This window comes from Leucoraja erinacea, chromosome 7 (assembly GCF_028641065.1).
Source record: "Leucoraja erinacea ecotype New England chromosome 7, Leri_hhj_1, whole genome shotgun sequence".
NCBI lineage: Eukaryota > Metazoa > Chordata > Chondrichthyes > Rajiformes > Rajidae > Leucoraja > Leucoraja erinaceus.
The window spans coordinates 20601004-20621716 of record NC_073383.1 but is presented as its reverse complement, the minus strand read 5'-3'; the positions used below and the strand labels follow the sequence as shown (position 1 = coordinate 20621716).

Sequence of the window (20713 nt, the reverse complement as noted above, 5' to 3'; positions counted from 1 at the left end):
CAGAGTGTCGGCGAGGGTCCTACAGTGCTTCTACGCTAGCGGCCGTGGAAAGCATCAATCCCCCCCACATTACATCTGGTTCGGGAATTGCTCTGCCCAAGGACAAGAGGTTGCAGAGAGTAGTGCGTTCGGCCGTCGGCACTATGGGAACTTCACTCACCCCCCTGCAGGAAACTATACAACAGGAGGTGCAAGCTCCAGAGCAAACGGGCATGAGAGACTCTCTCCACCCCTGCAACGGACTGTTCCAGCCGCTACGGTCAGGCAAACGTCTCCGTTGCCATGCAGTGAGAACGGAGAGGTTGAGAAGGAGTTTCTTCCCAGAGGCAATTCGGACTGTAAACGCCTATCTCACCAGGGACTAACTCTACAGACGGTTTTCCTTCTATTATTTATTATGTAAAAGAATATGTGTGTTATGATTGTGTTTATAATTTGTTTGGTTGTTTTGTTGTTGTCTTTTGCACAAAAGTCCGCGAGCATTGCCACTTTCATTTCACTGCACATCTCATATGTGTATGTGACTCACTACTCACGGATTCTGGACTCACTACTCACTGACTCACGGCTTCCAGACTCACTACTCACGGCTTTTGGACTCACTACTCAATGACTCACGGCTTCTGGACTCACTACTCACGGCTTCTGGACTCACAGTTTCTGGACTCAGCCCGGCATTCAATGCTTTATTCTCCTCGTCCCGGTGATTGACAGCGGGTGCCAGAAGGGGCGTTGCCTTCCTGGTGACAGACAGGAGAGAAGACCAATCTGCTGATCTTAGGATTTTTAAACCTTCATAACTTTTGTAATATTCCACCGATCGGACATAAAATGGTCTCCTTGGAGCACAGGAGAACGGTGAATAAGGTGGCGAAATATCGTAGCGCTATCGGGTACCGTTTTTGCACAAATTTAAAACAACGCAAACTGGAAGAGGACAAGATGAGAGTTTTAGTTAAGTATACATTTCTTGATGTATTGCTCAACTAAGAGGAAATTAAAGGGAACCAATTATTTTTGAACATTCTTAAATTGCTGTATTGAATTTTTTTTTTATTCCCTCTTACACTCAGATGTTGGTAGATGTGAAGAATGCTACAGGAGTGCACTGATTTTATTGTTTAAGAAACAACGGTTCTTAGCAATAATTCAATAGATAATTCTTGACTACACTTCAAAACAAGGCAATTTGTTTGTAAATCCAAGGGAACATATGGCCTAAACTGAATGTGATTGTGCTAATATATTTTATACACTAATACATTTTCAAAAGTATCTAACGTTATTTTGGAAGTTGAAAGCTTGTATTGGTCAAATAATTTCCATTACAGTAGTTAATATCAAGTGACAAATTAACATTGAATGCGATAAGCAGGTAATTTATCGTAGTTATTAACGTCTCTCTAAATTTTCAGATGACTGCCCAGATAAAATGCATTTCAAAATTAAATTAAACATTTTATTAAAGGATTTATTCATGATGATGCTGCTTTTTTTAAATAAGCAATTAGGTCAGAGCGTTCAGTTTTCTTCTTGAGACCAGCAAACAGCATTTTTGTTCCAGGAATGTAGCTTTTAGGATTCTCCAAATATTCCATTAAGGTATTCTCTCCCCATGTAATCCCTGCATATAAACGGATAATTTAGATTGGGGACAAGTAATAACAAAATGTATGCAGTAAAGTTGCAGTCAAAATTGCAGTACCTTTATTCTTGTTTGCTTCAGTGTAGGTATATCCTGCAGCAGATCCAGTTTTACGTCCAAAAAGACCCCAGAGATTAGGTCCAACCATATGTTTTCCACCCTTTTCAATGGTGTGGCACACAGCACATTTTTGCACAAAGATTTTCTTTCCTTTCTCTGGATCAGCCATTTAGATACTAATGTGACAAAGTGGGAAACATTAGACATTTCACATGAATTACAGAAATTTTCTGTCAAATTTTTAAATTAATTTTAACATGTCTTTCTGTAAATTGTAAATAAAATATTATTTTTTTAATGAACGTTTTATTATTCACATGCTAATCAGAAAAATAGATTTGTTAGTTACCTAGACAAATCATAATCTAATTTAGTGAGGCTGATTTTTCTTTCCCTTACATCCATGCATTTCAATTTCACAAAGCAAAACGAGGCATCATATCTCGGTCTCATACCTATTTATACTTGACAGACATTTCCAGTATACATCAACTTTCGATAGAGAACTAAATAAATAAGTGGTATCAGGACCTGGTAACGGGAGGTAAAACAACAAAAACAGACTTGGTTGGTAGTCCCCTTTCTGCGGAGTTTAATGTTATAATAGAGCGATTGTTCCTATTTTCTTTTTCTTTCTTTTCTAGGATCTATTTTCTCACTTTACTTCCTTCTCTAAGTTCTTTTCTAAGGGGCTTTCTTTTCCCAACACTCTTGCACTTCACGACTCTCGCGCACTTTCTTTACTTTCCTTACTTCTACCTTTTTCTTAAAGCTCAAAAAAAATGAAGCGGTACAAAAAATGTATTAAGATATGTGTTGTGTAGTATTGTAATTTACCGTACTTCTAATAAAAATAAAATTAAAAAAAAAAAAAAAAAAAAAAAACTTTCGATAGAGAAGCTGAATTAGAAATAGCTACTTAAGATTGTAGGTTTTTGTAAATCATGTGGAAGTAACTTTAAACTAAACTCCCACATTATTTGTTTCCCTAACACTGAATGTTACTTGTGACAATATAATGCATATTCACCATACTTTCAGTTGTTCGACTGAGTCTGAAAACTATAGTCCTTTAAAACGATAGGAAACTATCTACATTGGAAATGGTAAATTATTTTTGGATAGTGTAGATGGTTTATGCATGCAACCTATAATGTAGCTACCTCAATACCACTAACCACGCCCAGTCATCTCAGTATAACTGTGATATCTTCCCCTTGCTCCTCCCTTGGTTCCAGTACGCCTGAAGACTAGATGCAGTCAGTACTGGGACGTGTTTGACATGTGCCTTTATTAAAGACTCAGTAAAGTTACAGTGTGTCAGACTTAACTCCTTTACATGGTGTCAGTAAGTTAAACGCACGCCTCCTGTTTATCGGGTTTTATTTGCTCCTAGTTTTACTAGTGTTTAATTCCCTATTTACCATGGCATTCTCGTGCCGCAAGCCCTCTACCCTTGTCTTTAACACTGACATTGCGGAGCGATGGGCTACTTTCGTGATGGACTACAACCTCTTCATCAACATCGTGCACCGAACCGATCCCGATGCGGTCAAAGCCTCACTCCTGCAGAACCCTGCCGGTCCCGATGCTATGAAGCGTGCTCAGGCTTTCACTTACAATCCAGCGGTCCTGGATGGCAATGGCCAGGTCGTCGAGCCGGCGGAATCTGCCAACGACCCGGTATGTCTCTTACGCATGTTTGCGGAGATTTGTGACTTGCCCTCCAACCGTATATTGGAGCGGGCTAGATTCTTTACAAGGAAACAGCAGCCTGATGAACCTGTTGAATGTTTTATCGCTGACCTGCGCTACCTTGCTCAACGGTGCTGTTTCGAGAACATGCGTGATCAGCTCACCAGAGATATTTTGCTCACTGGCATGCTAGATCAGAAGCTACGAGCGGAGCTGCTGCGAAGACCGGATCTCACCCTGACTGAGGCTATGCATGCATGCCAAATAGCTGAGGTGGTTGCCCCGCTACATGGGCAGAGGGGATCTGACAATCGGGCTATTAATCTGACTGGTGTTGCTATGCCCCGTCGCAAGCAAGACAACGTTCGCCCTGCACCGCGGCTGACTTATGCCGCTCGGGTCCCGCTTGTCAAGAAGTGCCCCAACTGCAATTATGTCCACTCTATGCAGTCGCAGTGCCCAGCATTTGGTAAAGCTTGTAATTTCTGTAAGAAGATGAACCATTTCTCAGCTGCCTGTCGCTCCCGTGGGAACGTTCCTCCAGTTCCCAGACAAGTTTTAAACAACCTTCAACAAGTTGATAACAAATTCGGTTCCCAGTCTTCTGTCGACACTGCCCTTGACTCTGAGCCCAGTATTTCCATGGGAGATGCCAGTGTTTATTCTCTCCTTCATAATCAATCTCGCCTCCCCGATCCTTATGTGCTTGTCACTGTCAACAACAAATCCTTCATTGCTAAGCTGGACACGGGGGCGAAGGTGAATGTTATGTCAACATCCCTGTTCAGGAAGATAAGGAATAATGAGCTGTTAACTGCTGATCGCTCCATATTGCGTGCTTATGGGGGAGAGGAGCTAAAACCTGTGGGGAGGGCCACCTTCCACTGTGTGCTGAAGAAATCTTCGCGTGACCTGTTGTTTTTCATTCTTGACTGTGACTGTGTGACTCTGTTGAGCAATCAGGCGTGTCAGGATCTCGGCTGGTGTCCTTTGACCGTACTGTCCACGAAGTGCGGGTGATGCTGAATCCACTCTCTGAGTACCCTGACCTATTCGATGATGATCTGGGTAAGCTGCCCCTAGTATACAAGATCGCAACTGACCCGTCGGTTGTACCAGTGGTCAGTGCTCCACACAGGGTGTCATTTGCCATGAAGGGCAAGGTCGAAGCCATGCTGAAGAACATGGTTGACATGGGAGTGCTTGAAGCTGTCAGCTAACCCACCGAGTGGCTCTCCACCATGGTCGCCACCATGAAGAAGGGTAAGAACGAGATACGGGTGTGCATCAACCCCAAAAACTTAAATCTGGCAATAAGACGTCCTCATTACCCCATGAGGACTGTAGAAGATGTTGCTGCCCAGGTCGGTCAGGCCACGGTGTTCTCTGTGCTTGATGCCAGGAGCTCATTCTGGCAAATACCTCTAGACAAACACTCCTCAGACTTAACCACTTTTGGCACCCTCTTCAGAAGATTCAAATTTTTGTGGGTGCCATTCGGCATCAACTCTGCTAGCGAAGTGTTTCAATGCTCCATGGAGCAACTGTTTGCCGGTCTGCCGTGTGCCATTATCGTGGATGACATCCTGGTTTATGGGAAAGATACTGCTGAGCACGACAACAACCTCCGACGTGTTCTAGACCGCGCTCGCCAGATCAACTTAAAACTTAACCCGTCAAAGTGCAAGTTCCGTGTAGCTGAAGTACCCTATGTTGGCCACATCTTCATAGCCCACGGGCTGAAACCTGATCCACATAAGACCAACGCTATCTCCGAGCTGCCTGCCCCGACCGACGTGACCAGCCTGCAGCGTTTCCTGGGCATGGTCAACAATTTGGGAAAGTTCATCCCCGACCTCAGCGAGTTGAGCGCACCCCTGAGGCAACTGATGAAAAAAGACATTGCCTGGTCCTGGTTTCCCCAACACCAGCAGGCTTTCGACCTTCTCAAAACAAAGCTGATTAGCACACCGACTCTCAAGTTTTTTGATCTGCAACGTCCAATTGTAATTACGTGTGATGCTTCCCGCTTCGGACTCGGTGCTGCCTGCCTGCAACTCCATGATGACGGCTCGCTGCAGCCCACTACTTATGCCTCGCGTACCATGACATACACTGAGCAGTGCTATGCACAAATCGAGAAGGAGCTTCTTGCGGTTGTATTCGCCTGCTCCAAGTTCAAGGACTTCCTTTTCGGTACCAGGTTCACCGTCGAGACGGATCATCAACCCTTGGTGACCATCCTCAATAAGCCTATCCATATCGCTCCAGCTAGACTCCAGCGCATGATGTTACAGCTCCAGCGGTTCGACTTTCTGATCGTGTACAAGAGAGGCACCGAGATGCATGTGGCTGACGCGCTGTCCCGGGCCCCCCCGGTCCTCCTGTGACAGGCACCCCTACGAGCAGGAGGATCTGCAGGTACTCAATGTCAACTTTGTTCCCTCTAAGCAGCTGCAGTGCCTGGTTGAGCACACCGCCAACGACCCCGACCTGCAACAGCTCGCAGCTGTCATCCAGCGGGGGTGGCCCAGCAGACGCACCTCACTGCCTGCGGGTGCCCACCCTTTCTTTCTGGTCCATGACGAGCTTGTGCTCCGGGACGGCATCATCATGAAGGGTCACAAGGTGGTCGTCCCTGCCTCCCTATATGACTTGTACTACAACGCTGTCCACATGGGGCATCCCGGAGCCGATGCCACCGTCTCACATGCCCAAGAACAATACTATTGGCCCGGCATGGCCAAGTACATTAAAGCCCGAGTAGCCTCCTGTCCTGATTGCAACACTCTTGCCCCACATCAGCAGCGCCAGCCACTTCTGCAGCAGCCTGCGCCTGCCATGCCCTGGACCTCGCTGGTTGCTGACATATTCGAACGGCGAGACAAGCACTACCTGGTGTTGGTTGATTCATACTCCAACTGGTTCGAAGTGGAGCTTCTCCCTGCTCTCACCTCTGAAATGGTTATCAGTAAGCTGCACAGACACTTTGCTACCTTTGGGTCCCCGGTCCGCTTGCAGACCGACAACGGCCGTCAGTTCACCAGTGCAGAATTCCAGGCTTTCGCTGTGAAGTGGAACTTCACTCACTATACCAGCAGCCCCGAATACCCGCAGAGCAACGGCCTGGCCGAGCGAGCTGTCCGCAGTGCCAAGAATTTGCTCGAGCAGTCTCGTCTCTCCAATGGTGACTTCTACCTGGGTCTACTAAACCTTCGCACCATCTCACGGGACCCTACCATGCGATCCCCTGCCCAGCGTCTGATGTCCCGCGTGCTTCGCCCACCGATGTCGATCGCCCAACAATCCCTGGTGCCTAAGGTCCTCCAGCTTGCCGCCGTTCAGCAACGGATTGCTCACAAGCATGAGGTACAGCGCCGCTCTCACGACAAGTCCTGCCGCCCGCTCTCAACACTACTGCCTGGCCAGGTCGTCTGCATGCAGACAGCCACCGGATTCTCCCGACTCGCAACCGTTGTTGGTGTGGACACTTCCCCGAGATCTTACCTGGTGTTGGCGGCGCGACTCACCCGTTGCAGCGGCCCCTACAGCCTGACTTTTTTGTTAGATGGTGTAAATGTGGGGGGCTGTTTAAATCTCTTCCCTGTCCGGGAGACCCGACTTTTTCCCTGTCGGGTCTCGGCTGTCGTTGGGGCCTAGCACCGTGGAGCAGCCTCCAACCTGAACGACCCGGGGGCTCCAGTCCCGGAGACTGCGGAGCTGCGGATCTGCGGACTCACCATCGTCGGGGGTGGCCGGCCTCGGAGCGTGGGGAGCGGCGGTGACTCGCTGCTGTGACTCGCCTCCTGGGGCTCGGAGGCTCCAGCAACGCAGCCTCCATCGGGAGCTCGCGGGTCTGCGTTCCCGGAGCTCAACGCGACTGTCACGTTAACAACCCGGACCGGGACAGTACATTACCCCACAGCTCCCCATGCCCGTGGGGGTTCCAACCTGCCCCGGTCAGCGGCCTTCGCTGGGACTTATCATCGCCCCTGGGGCTTGGACCTCCCTCTTGCCTTCCTCACAGTGGCTTCACTGTGATGGATGTTTGTGTGAATTTAATCCGTATGTCTGTAAGACAGTGTCGTTGTTTGTATGGCTGTGGAAACAACATTTCGTTTGAGTCTCACTGGGGCGATAATAAATTTTGTATTGTATTGTATCTTTGATGGAACTGTCTACCGCCGGAGCCGCCAGCACCTGTTGGCCTTAACGAGCCTTCTCCCCCGGATCCCTCGCTCCTCCTGCGTTTCGACCCTGTCGTTATCCCCACCAGTGTTCGGTTGGGTTCTCCTCCCCTCTGCGCTTCCCGGTTTTCGGGCAGATGATCTCCTCGCTCGTTCTCTTTCTCCTCCTTCTCCCCCGCTGCTCCTCCTGGATCACCATGTGCTTGGGTCACCTCCCGCATTCCCGGTTGGGTCTTCGCCGACTTTCTCCTTCCCGGCTGCTACTGCTCCGCCTCCTCTTCTATCTGGTGGGGAGGGTGATGGTGCTATACGCACACGCTCGGGTCGGGTTGTCAAAACTCCTGTCCGCTACGGTGATTTCGTTTAAATTTGCATGTGTTGTATAATCACACTGCCACTGTTATAACTTCAATTTTAGATTTCTAAGGGAAAGGATGTAGATGGTTTATGCATGCAACCTATAATGTAGCTACCTTAACCTCAATACCACTAACCATGCCCAGTCATCTCAGTATAACTGTGATATCTTCCCCTTGCTCCTCCCTTGGTTCCACAGTACGCCTGAAGACTAGATGCAGTCAGTACTGGGACGTGTTTGACATGTGCCTTTATTAAAGACTCAGTAAAGTTACAGTGTGTCAGACTTAACTCCTTTACAGATAGTAAGAGGACAAAACATAAGGGCAGCACTTAGTCGTTGCCCTGTTTTGGAATGTTTAAGGGGAGTTGTGGAGTTGCTTGCAGTTTTTGGATAGCATCATTCTCTTAGGACAATCTGTGGGATGCCATTTGAACTCCACCTTACTTGCTAATACGAGGAGATCTAAGAGCAAATTAATACAAAGGTCTCTTAACCATTCTTTTACAACTAAACATAACAACCCCATAATAACTGCGGCAGAGTGGTGCAGCGGTAGAGTTGCTGCCTTACGGCGCTTGCAGTGCCAGAGACCCGGGTTCGATCCCGACTACGGGTGCTGTCTGTACAGAGTTGTACGTTCTTCCTGTGACCGCAAGGGTTTTTTCCGATATCTTCGATTTCCTCCCACACTCCAAAGACGGACAGGTTTGTAGCTTAATTGGGTTGGTATAAATTGAACATTTTCTCTAGTGCGTGTAGAGTAATGTGTAGAGTAATGTTAATGTGCGGGGATTGGACAGTGTGGACTCAGTGGGCTGAAGGGCCTGTTACCATGCCGTATCTCTAAACTAAACTAAAAAAACTAAATAATTGACAGAATCAAAGGGAGTGGCAATATCCTCAGAGGCACAAACTAAATAGTGTGGCTGGAAAAATCTGGTGTAAAAGACTTTTCACCAGAAATATGATAGAAAACTATTCTCTTACCTGGATGAGTGCGGCTGCAACAACACTTAAGAGTACAACAGCCGCTGAGAAAAAACAGAGTCTTTTAAACTGCACCCGGAAACATTAATATTCACTCCCTCCACTGCCAGTGCACTGTGGCTATACTGTGTACCATCTACAAAATACAATCTGTCAACTTACCATGGTTTCATCAATAATACTTTAACACAAGATGTCCAGCTCCTAGAAGGAAAAAGGTTGCTACTGAAAGAGAATGCAACCTTCGGCAAATTTCCATCCTCAATCAGTGTGAATCAGCAACAACATCTCCTCCTCGCTGATCGTCAACACAGGTGCGCCTCAAGGCTAAGTGTTTAGCCTCCTGCTCTACTCTCTTTACATCTAAGACTATGTGGCTAAGCACCAATGCCATCTATAAATTCACTGACGAATGTGGTTGGCTGAATTACTGGTGGTGATGATTCATCGTACAGGAGAGAGATAGAACACCTGGTTGAATGTTGCCGCAACAACTATCTCAACATCGAAAAGACCAAATTATTAATCGTTGAAAGGGGAAGTTGGCAGATCGTGTGCCAGTTTTTTTTTGGTGGGTCACTGATGGCGAGAGTTTGCTGTTTCAAATTCCTGGGCATGAACATCATGGATGACCTCCCTTGGGCACAGCAATCATAAGAAACTGCACCTGCGCCTCGTCTTTCTTAGAAGTTTAAACGATTAGCTGCACCTCTGAATCCTCTAACAATCTTCTGCAGATGTATTGTAGAAAGCAACCCGACTTGTTACCTTGTAGCCTGGTGTGGCAATTCAAAGGTACAGGAACACAAGAGGATGCACAGAGTGGCGACCTCAGCCTGGTCTATCACAGGCCTTCCCTCTAATTAAAGCATTCACATGAGACACTTCCTCAAGAAGGCAGCATCTATCACCATGGATCCCCCGCATCGTGCCCTCTTTGCGCTGCTACCATAGGGCAGGAGCCTGAAGTCCCACACCACCAGGGTCTTGAACAGTTACTTTCCTATAACTATCAGGTTCTGGAACCTGCATAACACAAATCCTATCACAACAGAACACGATGGTCCTCCTTTTGCACTACCATAGACTTGTTGTTTTACAATTAAGTTTTGTACTAATATCTTGTTTTTTTTGCAGTCTTTCTTTTAGACATATTATGTGTAATTTATGCAAAAATGATGTATATATTTTTTCTGTTTGAATGTATGTGCCTGTGGTTTGCTTGAGTAGGTCTGGAAGAGACAACCATTGGTGGCTTCTCTCAAGTGTTTTGAAATCTACTTGAGTAGATCTGGAAGATTTTGCAGGGACAGTATCGATGGCTTATCTCAAGTCTTTTGAAATCTGCTTGAGTAGATTTGGAAGATCCTGCAGGGGCAACATTGGTGACTTCTCTCAAGTGTTTTTAAATCTATATTTGGAAGACCTGCATCAGTGTCCTCTCTCAAGCCAACAGTGAGGCCCCCAATTACATTTGGTCAGCTCTGATGGGAAGTCCACCTTGTTCATCGGCTTGGCAGTGATTGCAGAGACCGATACTCCCTGAGCACTGTCACAGGGAATTAACAGGAGAAAGGATTCGAGAATATTCGCAAAGGAAAAAAAAAGATCGACCCTGTAGAATCCTTGATCCCAAAACTCCTTCTTTTGGAGAAAGGGCATCGGGGGTAACAGCGAGAACCCGGTCTTCATTCGCCGAAAGCCGTGTAAATGGAGAAAGGAGAACGTCAAAAGCTCTTTCCCTCAAACCGACAGTAGCCGAAGGTGCACGATGTTATCATTGATGCCAACGTTTGTTCCCGTACACCATCCACCCCGCCCAACGGCTTCCTCCCTCCCCACCAGTGTGTGGCGGGTCCCGGGACCCGCGGGGTGGAAACAAATCATCCACCCGGACAAGACTGCACAGGAGAAAAGTTTCCGAGCCGCGGGAGCGGGAGTGAAAGCGGCGCGGTTGGATGTACTGACCGGCGGTCGGACGGACGGACAGCCGGCGGCTCCGTTGCGGCCGCCTCGGCCTCTGCCTTCGCCGCCACACACGCGGCACAGCCGTTGGGCGCGACCCACCCCGACACGTGGCAGCCGGCGCCCGCCCGCGAGGGAAACCCGGGGCAACAGCGCCCCCCGCCCGCGTCACAATGGGAGGATCACTGGTGCTCTCAACCAAAGGATGCTCCTCTAGTATCTTTGCTCTCAGCCACTTGCTTCCAGTGAGCAGCAAACCGCCTGGAGCTCATATCAGATGTATAAGCATAAACATCGGAGCAGAAGGCCTTCGATCCTGCTCTGTCATTTAATACCCAAAGGTATGAACACTGAAATCTCCAATTTTTGGTAACGTCTTTCCACCCTCCCTTTCCTAAGACTGGCCCTTCAGCCCCATCACCTCAACTCGTCTATGCCGACCAAGATGTCCCCTCAACTCTAAGCTAGTCCATTTGCCCCCTCATTTGGTCCATCAAGCCAATGTCCTCTGGTTCTTTGTTCCCCCTATCCAGGGCAAACATTGCATTCATCCCTATCAATTCACCCTCATGATTTTATGCCCTATCCAGATAAGTAGCCAAAATTTTGTCCTGTAATCAGATAAAGCATAAAAAGTTTAATTGACACCCAATTCTTTCAAAGAAGTTGTGAGAGTACCTACCTCAACTACCTCCTCTGGCAGCTCATTTCATTAAAAAAAATGCCCCCTCAGGTTCCTATTAAATCTCTTCCCTCTCCTTTATCCAATGTCCTCTGGTTCTTTGTTCCCCCATCCAGGGCAAGACATTGCATTCGCCCTATCAATTCACCTCATGATTGTATGCACCTCTATAAGATCACCCCTTAGCCTCCTGTGCTCTAAGGAATAAAGTCCCAGCTTGCCCAATCTCTCCTTCTAGCTCAGGGCCTCGAGTCCTGGCAACATCCTCATAAATCTTCTCTGCACTCTTTTCAACTGAACAACATCCTTCCTATAATATTCCAAATGTGGCCCCAGCAGCGTTTGTACAATTGTAACATAATGCCCCAATTCAATACCCTGACTGATGTAGGCCAATGTACCAAAAAGCCTTCTTTACCATCTCTACCTGTGATGCCCCTATACTACTAAATCCCTGATCCCTCTGCTCTACAACATTCCCCAGGGCCATATCATTCACTTTGAAGGTCCTGCCTGGTTTGACTTCATAAATGCAATACCTCACATTTATCTGCATTAAATTCCATTAGTTAATCTTCAACACACTTGCCCAACTGATCAAGATCCTGCTGTATTTTTTGATAATCATCTTCACTGTCTACAATACCACCTACTTTTGTGTCAACTGCAAACTTACTAATCATGCCTTGCACGTTCTCATCTAAATCGTTGATATAAACAACAAATGGCAATGGGCCCAGCACCAATGCTTGAGGCACACCAGTTTGAAAAACAACCTTCCACCACCTCTACCTTTCCATGAAGCCAATTCTGTATCCAGGCAGTTAGTTCATGCTGGTGGCCATATGATCTAATCTTCCAAAACAAAGGCCTGTAAAACTGCAGCAATTTCACCAACTGTCTGACCCTTCTACTCGCCCCATCTTCATTTCCCCTTCATCTATTAATTTCCCCATCACCCTGTGGCTTTACATTTCACACCTCCCCTTATCTATTTGCCTCCTTTTCATCTCAAACCTTTGTCCTATCATCTTCCAATCAAACCCTCATTTGTGTCCACCCTCCTTATTTACCTAGCTCTGCACTGTCCCCACCTCTTTTCCAGCTTTCACTCTCCCCCCCCCCCCACTACAATTAGCCCCAAAATGCAGGTGAGATATCATCAAGACCTGCATAATTTAAAAGTACAATTACACATTTTTGTGCTTGTACTCAAACCCTCTTGCAGTGAAGCCCAACATGCTAATTGCTATCTTGCTGCACCTATATGTTTGCTTTCAATGACTGACCAGAACACCGATTTTTGTGTACATTAACACTCCGCAAAGTATTATTTACAAAATACATCTTCACATTTACCAACATAATACTATTTAATTTATCTAAAGGAACTTGAAGCCTCTGCATACTCCACGTAATTTGCAATCCCACCCCAAGTATCAACCGCAATCTTTGAAATAACAAATTTGATTACCTCATTTCAAATCACTGATATATAATGGTGAATTGTTGTAACACTGATCCTTGATGATCCTTGATGAACACCATTAGTTATCTCCTGTCGCTAAATACATTTATTCGTACTGCCTGTTTCCTACCTGTCTGCCAATTTTCAATTGATTTTCAATTGATATATTCCAAATGTCATGTAATCCCAAGTTTGACAATAGCTTATAACATTTATAACATTTTTTCCATTACTAATGTCAGTGTGCGGTTTACTGTTTTCTCTCTTCGGATTAAAAAAAAAAAGGTTAGCATTCCCACCCACCAATTTATGGGATCGACTTCATCCATCGATATCTCTATAATTATAAAACTCTGATCTTGGATGTGTGTGTGTGTGTATAATCACATCTTCTCAAAAAAACAGCGCGCTAACAGGTAAAATACTTATACCGGTAGAGATTTATCCCGTGGACTCCAAAATCGTCTTCTGAACAATTCCTGCTTTATTTCTCGAGTTATTAATCAAAATGTTCACAAATCTGAAGAAATATTGAAAAAAAACGTCTGGCTTTGGCTGATGATGTCACAATGGCACTGCGTGCTGCCGTCTTGGATCTGCGCGCTGCGAGTGACGTCCCCTCCACCTCTCCCTCCCCCCCAATATTCAAAAGACGTAACCCTTTCAACCCCCCCATCTCCCCCTCCTCGACACCCTTCCTCGCTGCCCTTCCTCTACCCCCCTCCTCTCCCGCCCCACCTCCTCTGCCCCCTTTGTCTTGATCGCGTTGCGAGTGACATCACCACCCCCCGCCCTATCGGCTACAATGTTGCTATCCCAGGACCTTGAGTCCTTGGCAACAAATGTCCTTCAGGGGAAGAATCTGCCAGCCTAGCCCAGCACATATGTGATTGCAAAGCCTTTTAATTGCTCTCTAAATTAAAAATTTAATGATTAGATTTGGATAACGAAAGATGGCGTTGTCGGTGACATTTACATCACATTAAAGAATTAAAAAATGGAAGTGGAATTGCATTTTTTTAAAGTTTAATATGAGGGAGAGCCGACCTGCACAGTTGGGGGCTATGGGTGAGTGGTAGAATATTGCGTTGAGGGAACGGTTTGCATTGGGGGAATGGGTGAGTGGTGGAATGTAATGTTGGAGACCGGTTGCGTTGGGGGACCAGGCCTCCCTTGGGTGCTATGGATGAGTGGGCGAATATCATGTTGGGGGAACGGGTTGTGTTGGGGGACCATGCCTCCCGTCTGACAGGGACCCAACGGATCACATTTTAAGTAAGTACGTTTATTGGCTAAGTATTCACATACAAGGAATTTGCCTTTGTGCTCCGCCCACAAGTAACAACATGACATACAGTGGCAGATACGAATGACTCAGAAAAACATAAAAACATTAATAATAATAAAACATTAATGATAAAACACCATTGATCAAGCATGTGAACCAACAAAATACCAGATCAAAGAGAGGCTACAGATTTTTGCCTGTTGAGTGGAACAACTACTCGTGAATAAAAACTGTTTTTATGACTGGCTGTGGCAGCTTTGACAGTCCGGAGTCGCTTTCCAGAGGGAAGTGATTCAAAGAGTTTGTGGCCAGGGTGAGAGAGGTCAGAGATGATCTTGTCGCTCGCTTCCTGGCCCTTGCAGTGTACAGTTCATCAATGGAGGGAAGGTTACAGCCAATAACCTTCTAGCTGATTGGACGATTCGCTGCAACCTCCAGGTGTCATGCTTGGTGGCTGAGCCAAACCAGACCATGATGGAGAAGGTGAGAACAGACTCAACGATGGCCGTGTAGAATTGGACCATCATTGCCTGTGGCAGATTATGCTTCCTCAGCTGCCGTAGGAAGTACATCCTCTGTTGTGCCTTTTTTACTCTGGAGTCGATGGTAGCCCTCGACTTAAGGTCCTTGGAGATGATGGTTCCCAGGAACTTAAAAGACTCCAGAGATGTGAGTGTGGTGTTGTTGATGGTGAGTGGGTTGAGGGGAGGGAGAGCTCTCCAAAAGTCTACAGTCAATTCCACTGTCTTAAGAGCATTGAGCTCTAGGTTGTTGCGATGGCACCAGGACGCCAGCTGTGATTCTTCCTGTCTGTAGGCAGATTCCTCCCCATCCTGGATCAGTCCAATCAGGGTTGTGTCGTACGCAAACTTGAGAAGCTTGACAGAGGTGTCTGTGGAGGTGCAGTCGTTGGTGTGGAGAGAGTAGAGAAGAGGAGAGAGTACGCAGCCTTGCGGTGCTCCTATGCTAAGCATTTGCGGGACCGAGATGTCCTTTCCCAGCCTCACTTGCTGCTTCCTGTCTGTCAGGAAGCTGGTGATCCACCGACAGAGGGGTTCAGGCACAGTCAACTCGGAAAGTTTGGAGTGTAGTAGCTCTGGCACAATGGTGCTGAATGCAGAGCTAAAATCAACAAACAGGATCCTCGCATAGGTCCCCTGGCGGTCTAGGTGTTGTAGGATGAAGTGCAGGCTCAGGTTGACTGCATCATCCACAGATCTATTGGCCCGATATGCAAACTGCATAGGGTCCAGCAGGGGGATCGTGATATTTTTTAGCTTGGCCAGCACAAGCCTTTCAAGTGTCTTCATGACTGTAGTGGCCATTTGGCCTGTTTTGCATGCCATTGTGGATGGCATGTGCCTTTAAATTTTAGACTGCCTGTTATAATGTGGGTGGGATTTATGACGTGTCTTTGGGCATGTTTGCAGCTTAACTGCTTGCGCAGAAGTTTCGTTTTTAGATTCGTTTTGAAGAGACGATGGAGAAGGTTAATCCTTCGACCATGTCAAGCATGTCAAGGCATGTCATTGTTACGGAGATACGAGGAGCTTTCTAATATCTGAAGTAATGAGCTGGAGTTCGAAGAAGATTGATGTAACAAGTCGGAAAAACCTTGGATGTATCTTACTGTTTTCTATCTACAATAAAGAAAATATTCATTAAAAGACTGTGTGCTGAAGCTTTATGAATGGAGAAGCTCTGAAGGTCTCTGAGGCAGCTTGCATGCGTACCGAAGATATTCCCCTTATCCATTCTCATCCAATTAGTGGCTAGGGTGCTAATTACCTGAAAGATATGAAAAATCTGCCGCTACAATGACTACAGAGGTCAGTGCGACAGGCCTGTAGTCATTAAGACAAGTTATCCGTGTCTTTTTGGGTACAGGGACAATAGTGGAGACTTTGAAGCAGGCAGGGACAGTACATGTTTGCAGGGACTGGTTAAAAAAGTCTGTATAGACCGGTGCCAGTTGTTTCGCACAGAGCTTGAGAGAATCAGAAGGCGGTGGAGGCGGGGTCTCTGATTGCTTTCAAGAGAGAGCTAGATAGGGCTCTTAAAAATAGCAGAGTCAGGGAATATGGGGAGAAGGCAGGAACGAGGTACTGATTGGGAATGATCAGCCATAATCATATTGAATGGCGGTGCTGGCTTGAAGGGCCGAATGGCCTACTCCTGTGCCTATTATCTATTGTCTAGAGGGGGAAACATTGTCAGGTCCTGGAGATTTCCGGCTTTTCTGTCTTCTGAAATGACTCTCCACCTCCTCTATTTTTATTATTGATAAAGTGATGTTGTTCAGCAAGGAGGGTGTGAGTGAGTGTGAGAGGGTGTGAGGGTGTGAAAGGGGGGTGAGTATAGAAGGGCCCAGTGTTTGCAGATTGAGGTCAGGCTGTGAGTGGGTGTGGAGTGTTGGTTGTGGTGGGAAATGGTCCAGTCTTTTCTCCAGCCTTTAGGTGTGAAGTGGTGAATGGGAAGGAGAGGGTGCAGGGTCCATTCTTTGCAGACTTGGGTCTGGCTGTGTTGGTTGGGGAGGGAGGGTAGGGGGTACCAGGGTTACGTTTCTGATTTTCAAACCTGCAGTAAAACTCAATCTGGTCGTTGGTCAGCTGACGATTATCCAAAGAGCGGGGGGCTTTCCTCTTGTAGCTGGTAATTTCTTGTAAGCCCTTCCAAACTGAAGAAGAAGAATCATTTAAAAATAAATTGGATAGGCATATGGATGAGAAGGGAATGGAGGGTTATGGTATGAGTGCAGGCAGGTGGGACTAAGGGGAAAAAAAGTTGTTCGGCATGGACTTGTAGGGCCGAGATGGCCTGTTTCCGTGCTGTAATTGTTATATGGTTATAAGAGTCACTAGCCGAGAACTTGCTCCTCAACTTCTCAGTGTACCTTTCCGTGGCAGTTCTGATTCCTCTTCTCAGTTTGTACTTGGCGTGCCTGTAGAGGTCTGCATCCTCGCTCCTGTAGGCCTCCTCTTCAGACCGTCGGAGCTGTCTGAGTTCTGCCGTATACCATATGCCTTCTTTACCACTCTTTATGTACTTTTGTTGCCACTTTCAGAAATTTATGGACTTAGACCCTTATGGACTTAGATCCTTCTGTACATCAATGCTGATGTGTAATGCCTATAATTGTATATTATTAATATTCCATATGCAAGTTACAAACGCTAGACTTATATACTGCCTTTAGGGAGACCAGGAGTATGGATTTGCCAGCTACTATGTGACTGCAGGCATCTTCTGCTGCTTGGAAACAGTTCATGGCAAAATCCAAATTATTGATCTAAATGCCATGGTTTAACTACATATTGCCTTTGGTTGCCTGTGCTCATATATATATATATACACACACACACACACACACACAGCATTTCAGACTTTGGTCATGCATTGGGCAGCATTTCAGACCTTATGTTATGAATAGTTCTCAGGAATAGAACTCAACCATAGCCCAGGAGGTTCTGTGCCTTGTGTCTGTTCTATCATCGCCCTCTTTATCCTATATCCTAAACCACAGATATGCACTGCCCAGATCAAAAACACTTTATTAATGCCTCAAAAAAGCCAGTTGCATTGGCCAACAAAATCTGCCAGTCTGGCATATTCCAAAGAGTGTTACCAGCCTCAGCGACATATGCCAAGACCATGATTGTGTTGCTGTTTATTACTTAAGCACTAACCCGTGCTCATTTTAAACGACTTGACGGTAAGTTGCTGGAATCAGATTGGCAGTGTGGAAAACCTCCACGCGATAAAATTGGAAGATACATTTCTAAAATTATACACACGTGTGGAGACAGGCGAAAACATCCCATGGCTCCTTGAACTGTTTCGCTGTGTTATGGATATATATATATATATATATATATATATATGCAGGAGGGAACACAGCAATTTAAACAGGGATCCAAAGAAAATCGAATATATTTTCACGTGAACCTAGAAAATGATAATGATTTACCACGTCTTCGATTTGAAGGTGCAAACTGGACTGCAGTCAGTCAGCAGGAGTAAATGATACTGAAGGGTGGAATTGTCCGGTTGGTGCATGCCGAGCTAGGGGGCGATGTGTGGGGCGAGTAGTTCTGCAGGAGACGGTGGCCGCGCTTCGGCCCGACGAGGGGCGGCGAGAGGTGCGACGTTAAGCCGGTGGCTGCGGGTGTGTTGAACGATGGAGGACAGCGGTAGCTCCCGTCCCGTTGCGAACCTCGATCACCCTCCCAACAGCCGACTCTTCCTGGTGATCAGCAAGTCGACGTCGGAGGAGGTGATCAGGGAGAAGTTTTCTTTCTTCGGAGAGATCCAGGACATTTGGGTGGTGCGGGACAAGCAGTCCAAAGACCATAAAGGCATCGCCTACGTGAAATTCAGCCGATCGTCGCAGGCCTGCAGGGCCATGGAGGACATGCACGGCAAGGCCCTCACCGAGGACACCAAGCCCATTAAGGTATCGCCTTGCCTTCTCCATCCCTCCCTGCAGCCCACCACCAGTTCCTCTAACTTAATCTCATAAGGAATTGGTGTCGGTTTAGTTAGTTTCCTCTCCCCCGTCGATCAGGTGGTGAAGATCTTTTCATCTACAATAATAATTCGCATTTAAATGTCCCCCTTTATCGTTGCGAAATGCCCCAAGGCACTTCACAGCAGCGCACACAAGGTGATAGTAGTGACAAACAAAAGCAAAACTAATGAAAAGGTCGGTTTGTGCATGAGAAAGTTAAAGCACCAAAGGGTTTAGGAAATTCTGCAACTTATTGTAGATAACTGAAGGCACAGCTGACAAATGAGTCATTAAAACGTGAATTAGTTGGTTTGCGATGTAAATTGAGAAGTGTTGCACATAAGTTTTTTTTAAAAAATAAAATGTAGACAAATCAAACGAATGGGGAAGAATAGCATGGCAAATAGAATATGTGGAACGTGTAAAATCGACCACTTTCGCAGAATAAATCAAGAAACATGTTATTTTCTTTAAATGGTGTGAGATTATGAAGTGATCTGAAAATGTGTCACTGAAAATGTGCAGACTCTAGGCAATTGGGAAGCCAAATTATAGATTATTACAGATTGAAGCATTCTGAAACAAATATGAAACATCTTACTTGGATGACCTGAAATTAAAGCATATAATTAGTTAGTTACCTAATTGTAGCTAATTACAAAATTGACCGTTGTGACGGAAATAGTAAATAAACACCGAGAATGCCTTGAAAATTCAAAAATGTGATATTCTCAAGATCAGAACTTTAATATTATTGTATTATATGCTGTAAGTCTGTAACAGACAGGTAAAGAAATTACAATTTCTAGCAAAAGGCCAAGTCTTTATCGAGAAGATCAGAGCTGGTACATTGGCATTTAGTGATCGGTAGCATCATCATACTCCTCAGATTGTAACCAATAAGCAACTTTGTACACCTTGTTATTCCTCAACTTTTCAATTTTGGCATTATAAACTACAAGTTTTTGCTCTTCAAACCACGCATGACATGCCTTTCTGTCCACTACTTTCCCATTAAGAATGTCCTGTAGATCATCACATTTGGAGTAGTCCAAATTCGGATAATCTCTGCAAATGCTGTCTAAATCAGTCTCTTTTGCTGGGCATTAGGATTGACAATTTTGCATTTCTTCTTCAGAGACATCTGTTTAAATTCATCTAAATTCAATTACTTGATCTAAACATTATCCACTTCTTAAGAAAAGGCTAAATTTTTTTAATAGCCTGAAGGGCCTGTCCCACTTGGGCGACCTAATCCGCATGTCTAGAAGAGTGCCTTCGACCTTCAAGCTCGAGGGCACTCTCCTGGAAAGCCTCGAGCTGGATCGAGCGGCCGCGTTGAAACCGCGAGCTGGATCGACTGAACAGCGAGCTGCATCGACCGACCGCGCGCGCACACACACACAAACACAAACACACACACATCGCGAAGGTGGGGGCCAGGGAAAGAGGAGGAGCACTGTCTGCTCGATGAAGAGGAAGGTAAACGGCTGCCACAGAGTATGGTAAGTCCTTTAGAGAGCGTGGGGGGGGGGGGAGAAGGGAGACAGAAGGGGGACAGAAGGGGGACAGAAGGGAAGGGGAAGTGGAGAGAAAGGGAGGGGGAGAAGGAGTGGAGACACTTTTAAGAAGTTTAATAAAGTTTAGCGGGCATTTTACCTGCCGGTAGGTCTTCCTAGGTCGTGAAACTCCAATGAGCCAATCAAAATGGCCGGTCTGCAAGGTGATTGGCTACGGCCAAGAACGGAACTCACTATCAAAACATGGAGGGGACGGGGGACACAATTTTTTGGTGGCCACGCGCGCATGTACACGCACACGCACACGCGTGCGGCTTCGGAGGCACAATCCAGCGCTAAAAACGGCGA

At 46.2% G+C, this 20713-nt stretch overlaps 2 protein-coding genes across 3 annotated transcripts in view; one reads left to right on the top strand and one right to left on the bottom strand.

The window, feature by feature from the left end:
- Window positions 1–1032: 1032 nt before the first annotated feature.
- Window positions 1033–18329, bottom strand: LOC129698706 (cytochrome c 2-like). 2 transcript variants are annotated; one of them, XM_055637900.1, is made up of 3 exons: window positions 18306–18329; window positions 1706–1881; window positions 1033–1624 (listed from the first exon to the last, which is right to left on the bottom strand). In XM_055637900.1, the coding sequence occupies exons 2-3, from the start codon at window positions 1872–1874 to the stop codon at window positions 1476–1478; spliced, it is 318 nt and encodes a 105-aa protein (XP_055493875.1). In that variant the 5' UTR covers window positions 1875–1881; window positions 18306–18329; the 3' UTR covers window positions 1033–1475. The 2 variants fall into 2 exon arrangements, with proteins under 2 accessions (XP_055493875.1, XP_055493874.1); XM_055637899.1 differs by lacking the exon at window positions 18306–18329 and adding an exon at window positions 10904–11047.
- A 102-nt stretch (window positions 18330–18431) lies between these two features.
- The window catches only part of rbm45 (RNA binding motif protein 45), a 43953-nt gene continuing 41671 nt past the window's right edge, over window positions 18432–20713 (top strand). Inside the window, exon 1 of the mRNA XM_055637898.1 lies at window positions 18432–18791. Within this exon, the coding sequence (XP_055493873.1) occupies window positions 18516–18791 (276 nt within the window). The 5' untranslated portion in view covers window positions 18432–18515. The remainder of the gene's footprint in view (window positions 18792–20713) is intronic.

Excerpts from the sequence above, each read along its gene's own strand:
- LOC129698706 (XM_055637900.1), bottom strand. The coding sequence starts at position 1,874 with ATGGCTGATCCAGAGAAAGGAAAGAAAATCTTTGTGCAAAAATGTGCT. Across the intron at positions 1,625-1,705 it reads TGAAGCAAACAAGAATAAAG|GGATTACATGGGGAGAGAAT; the intron begins GTACTGCAATTT and ends GTTTATATGCAG.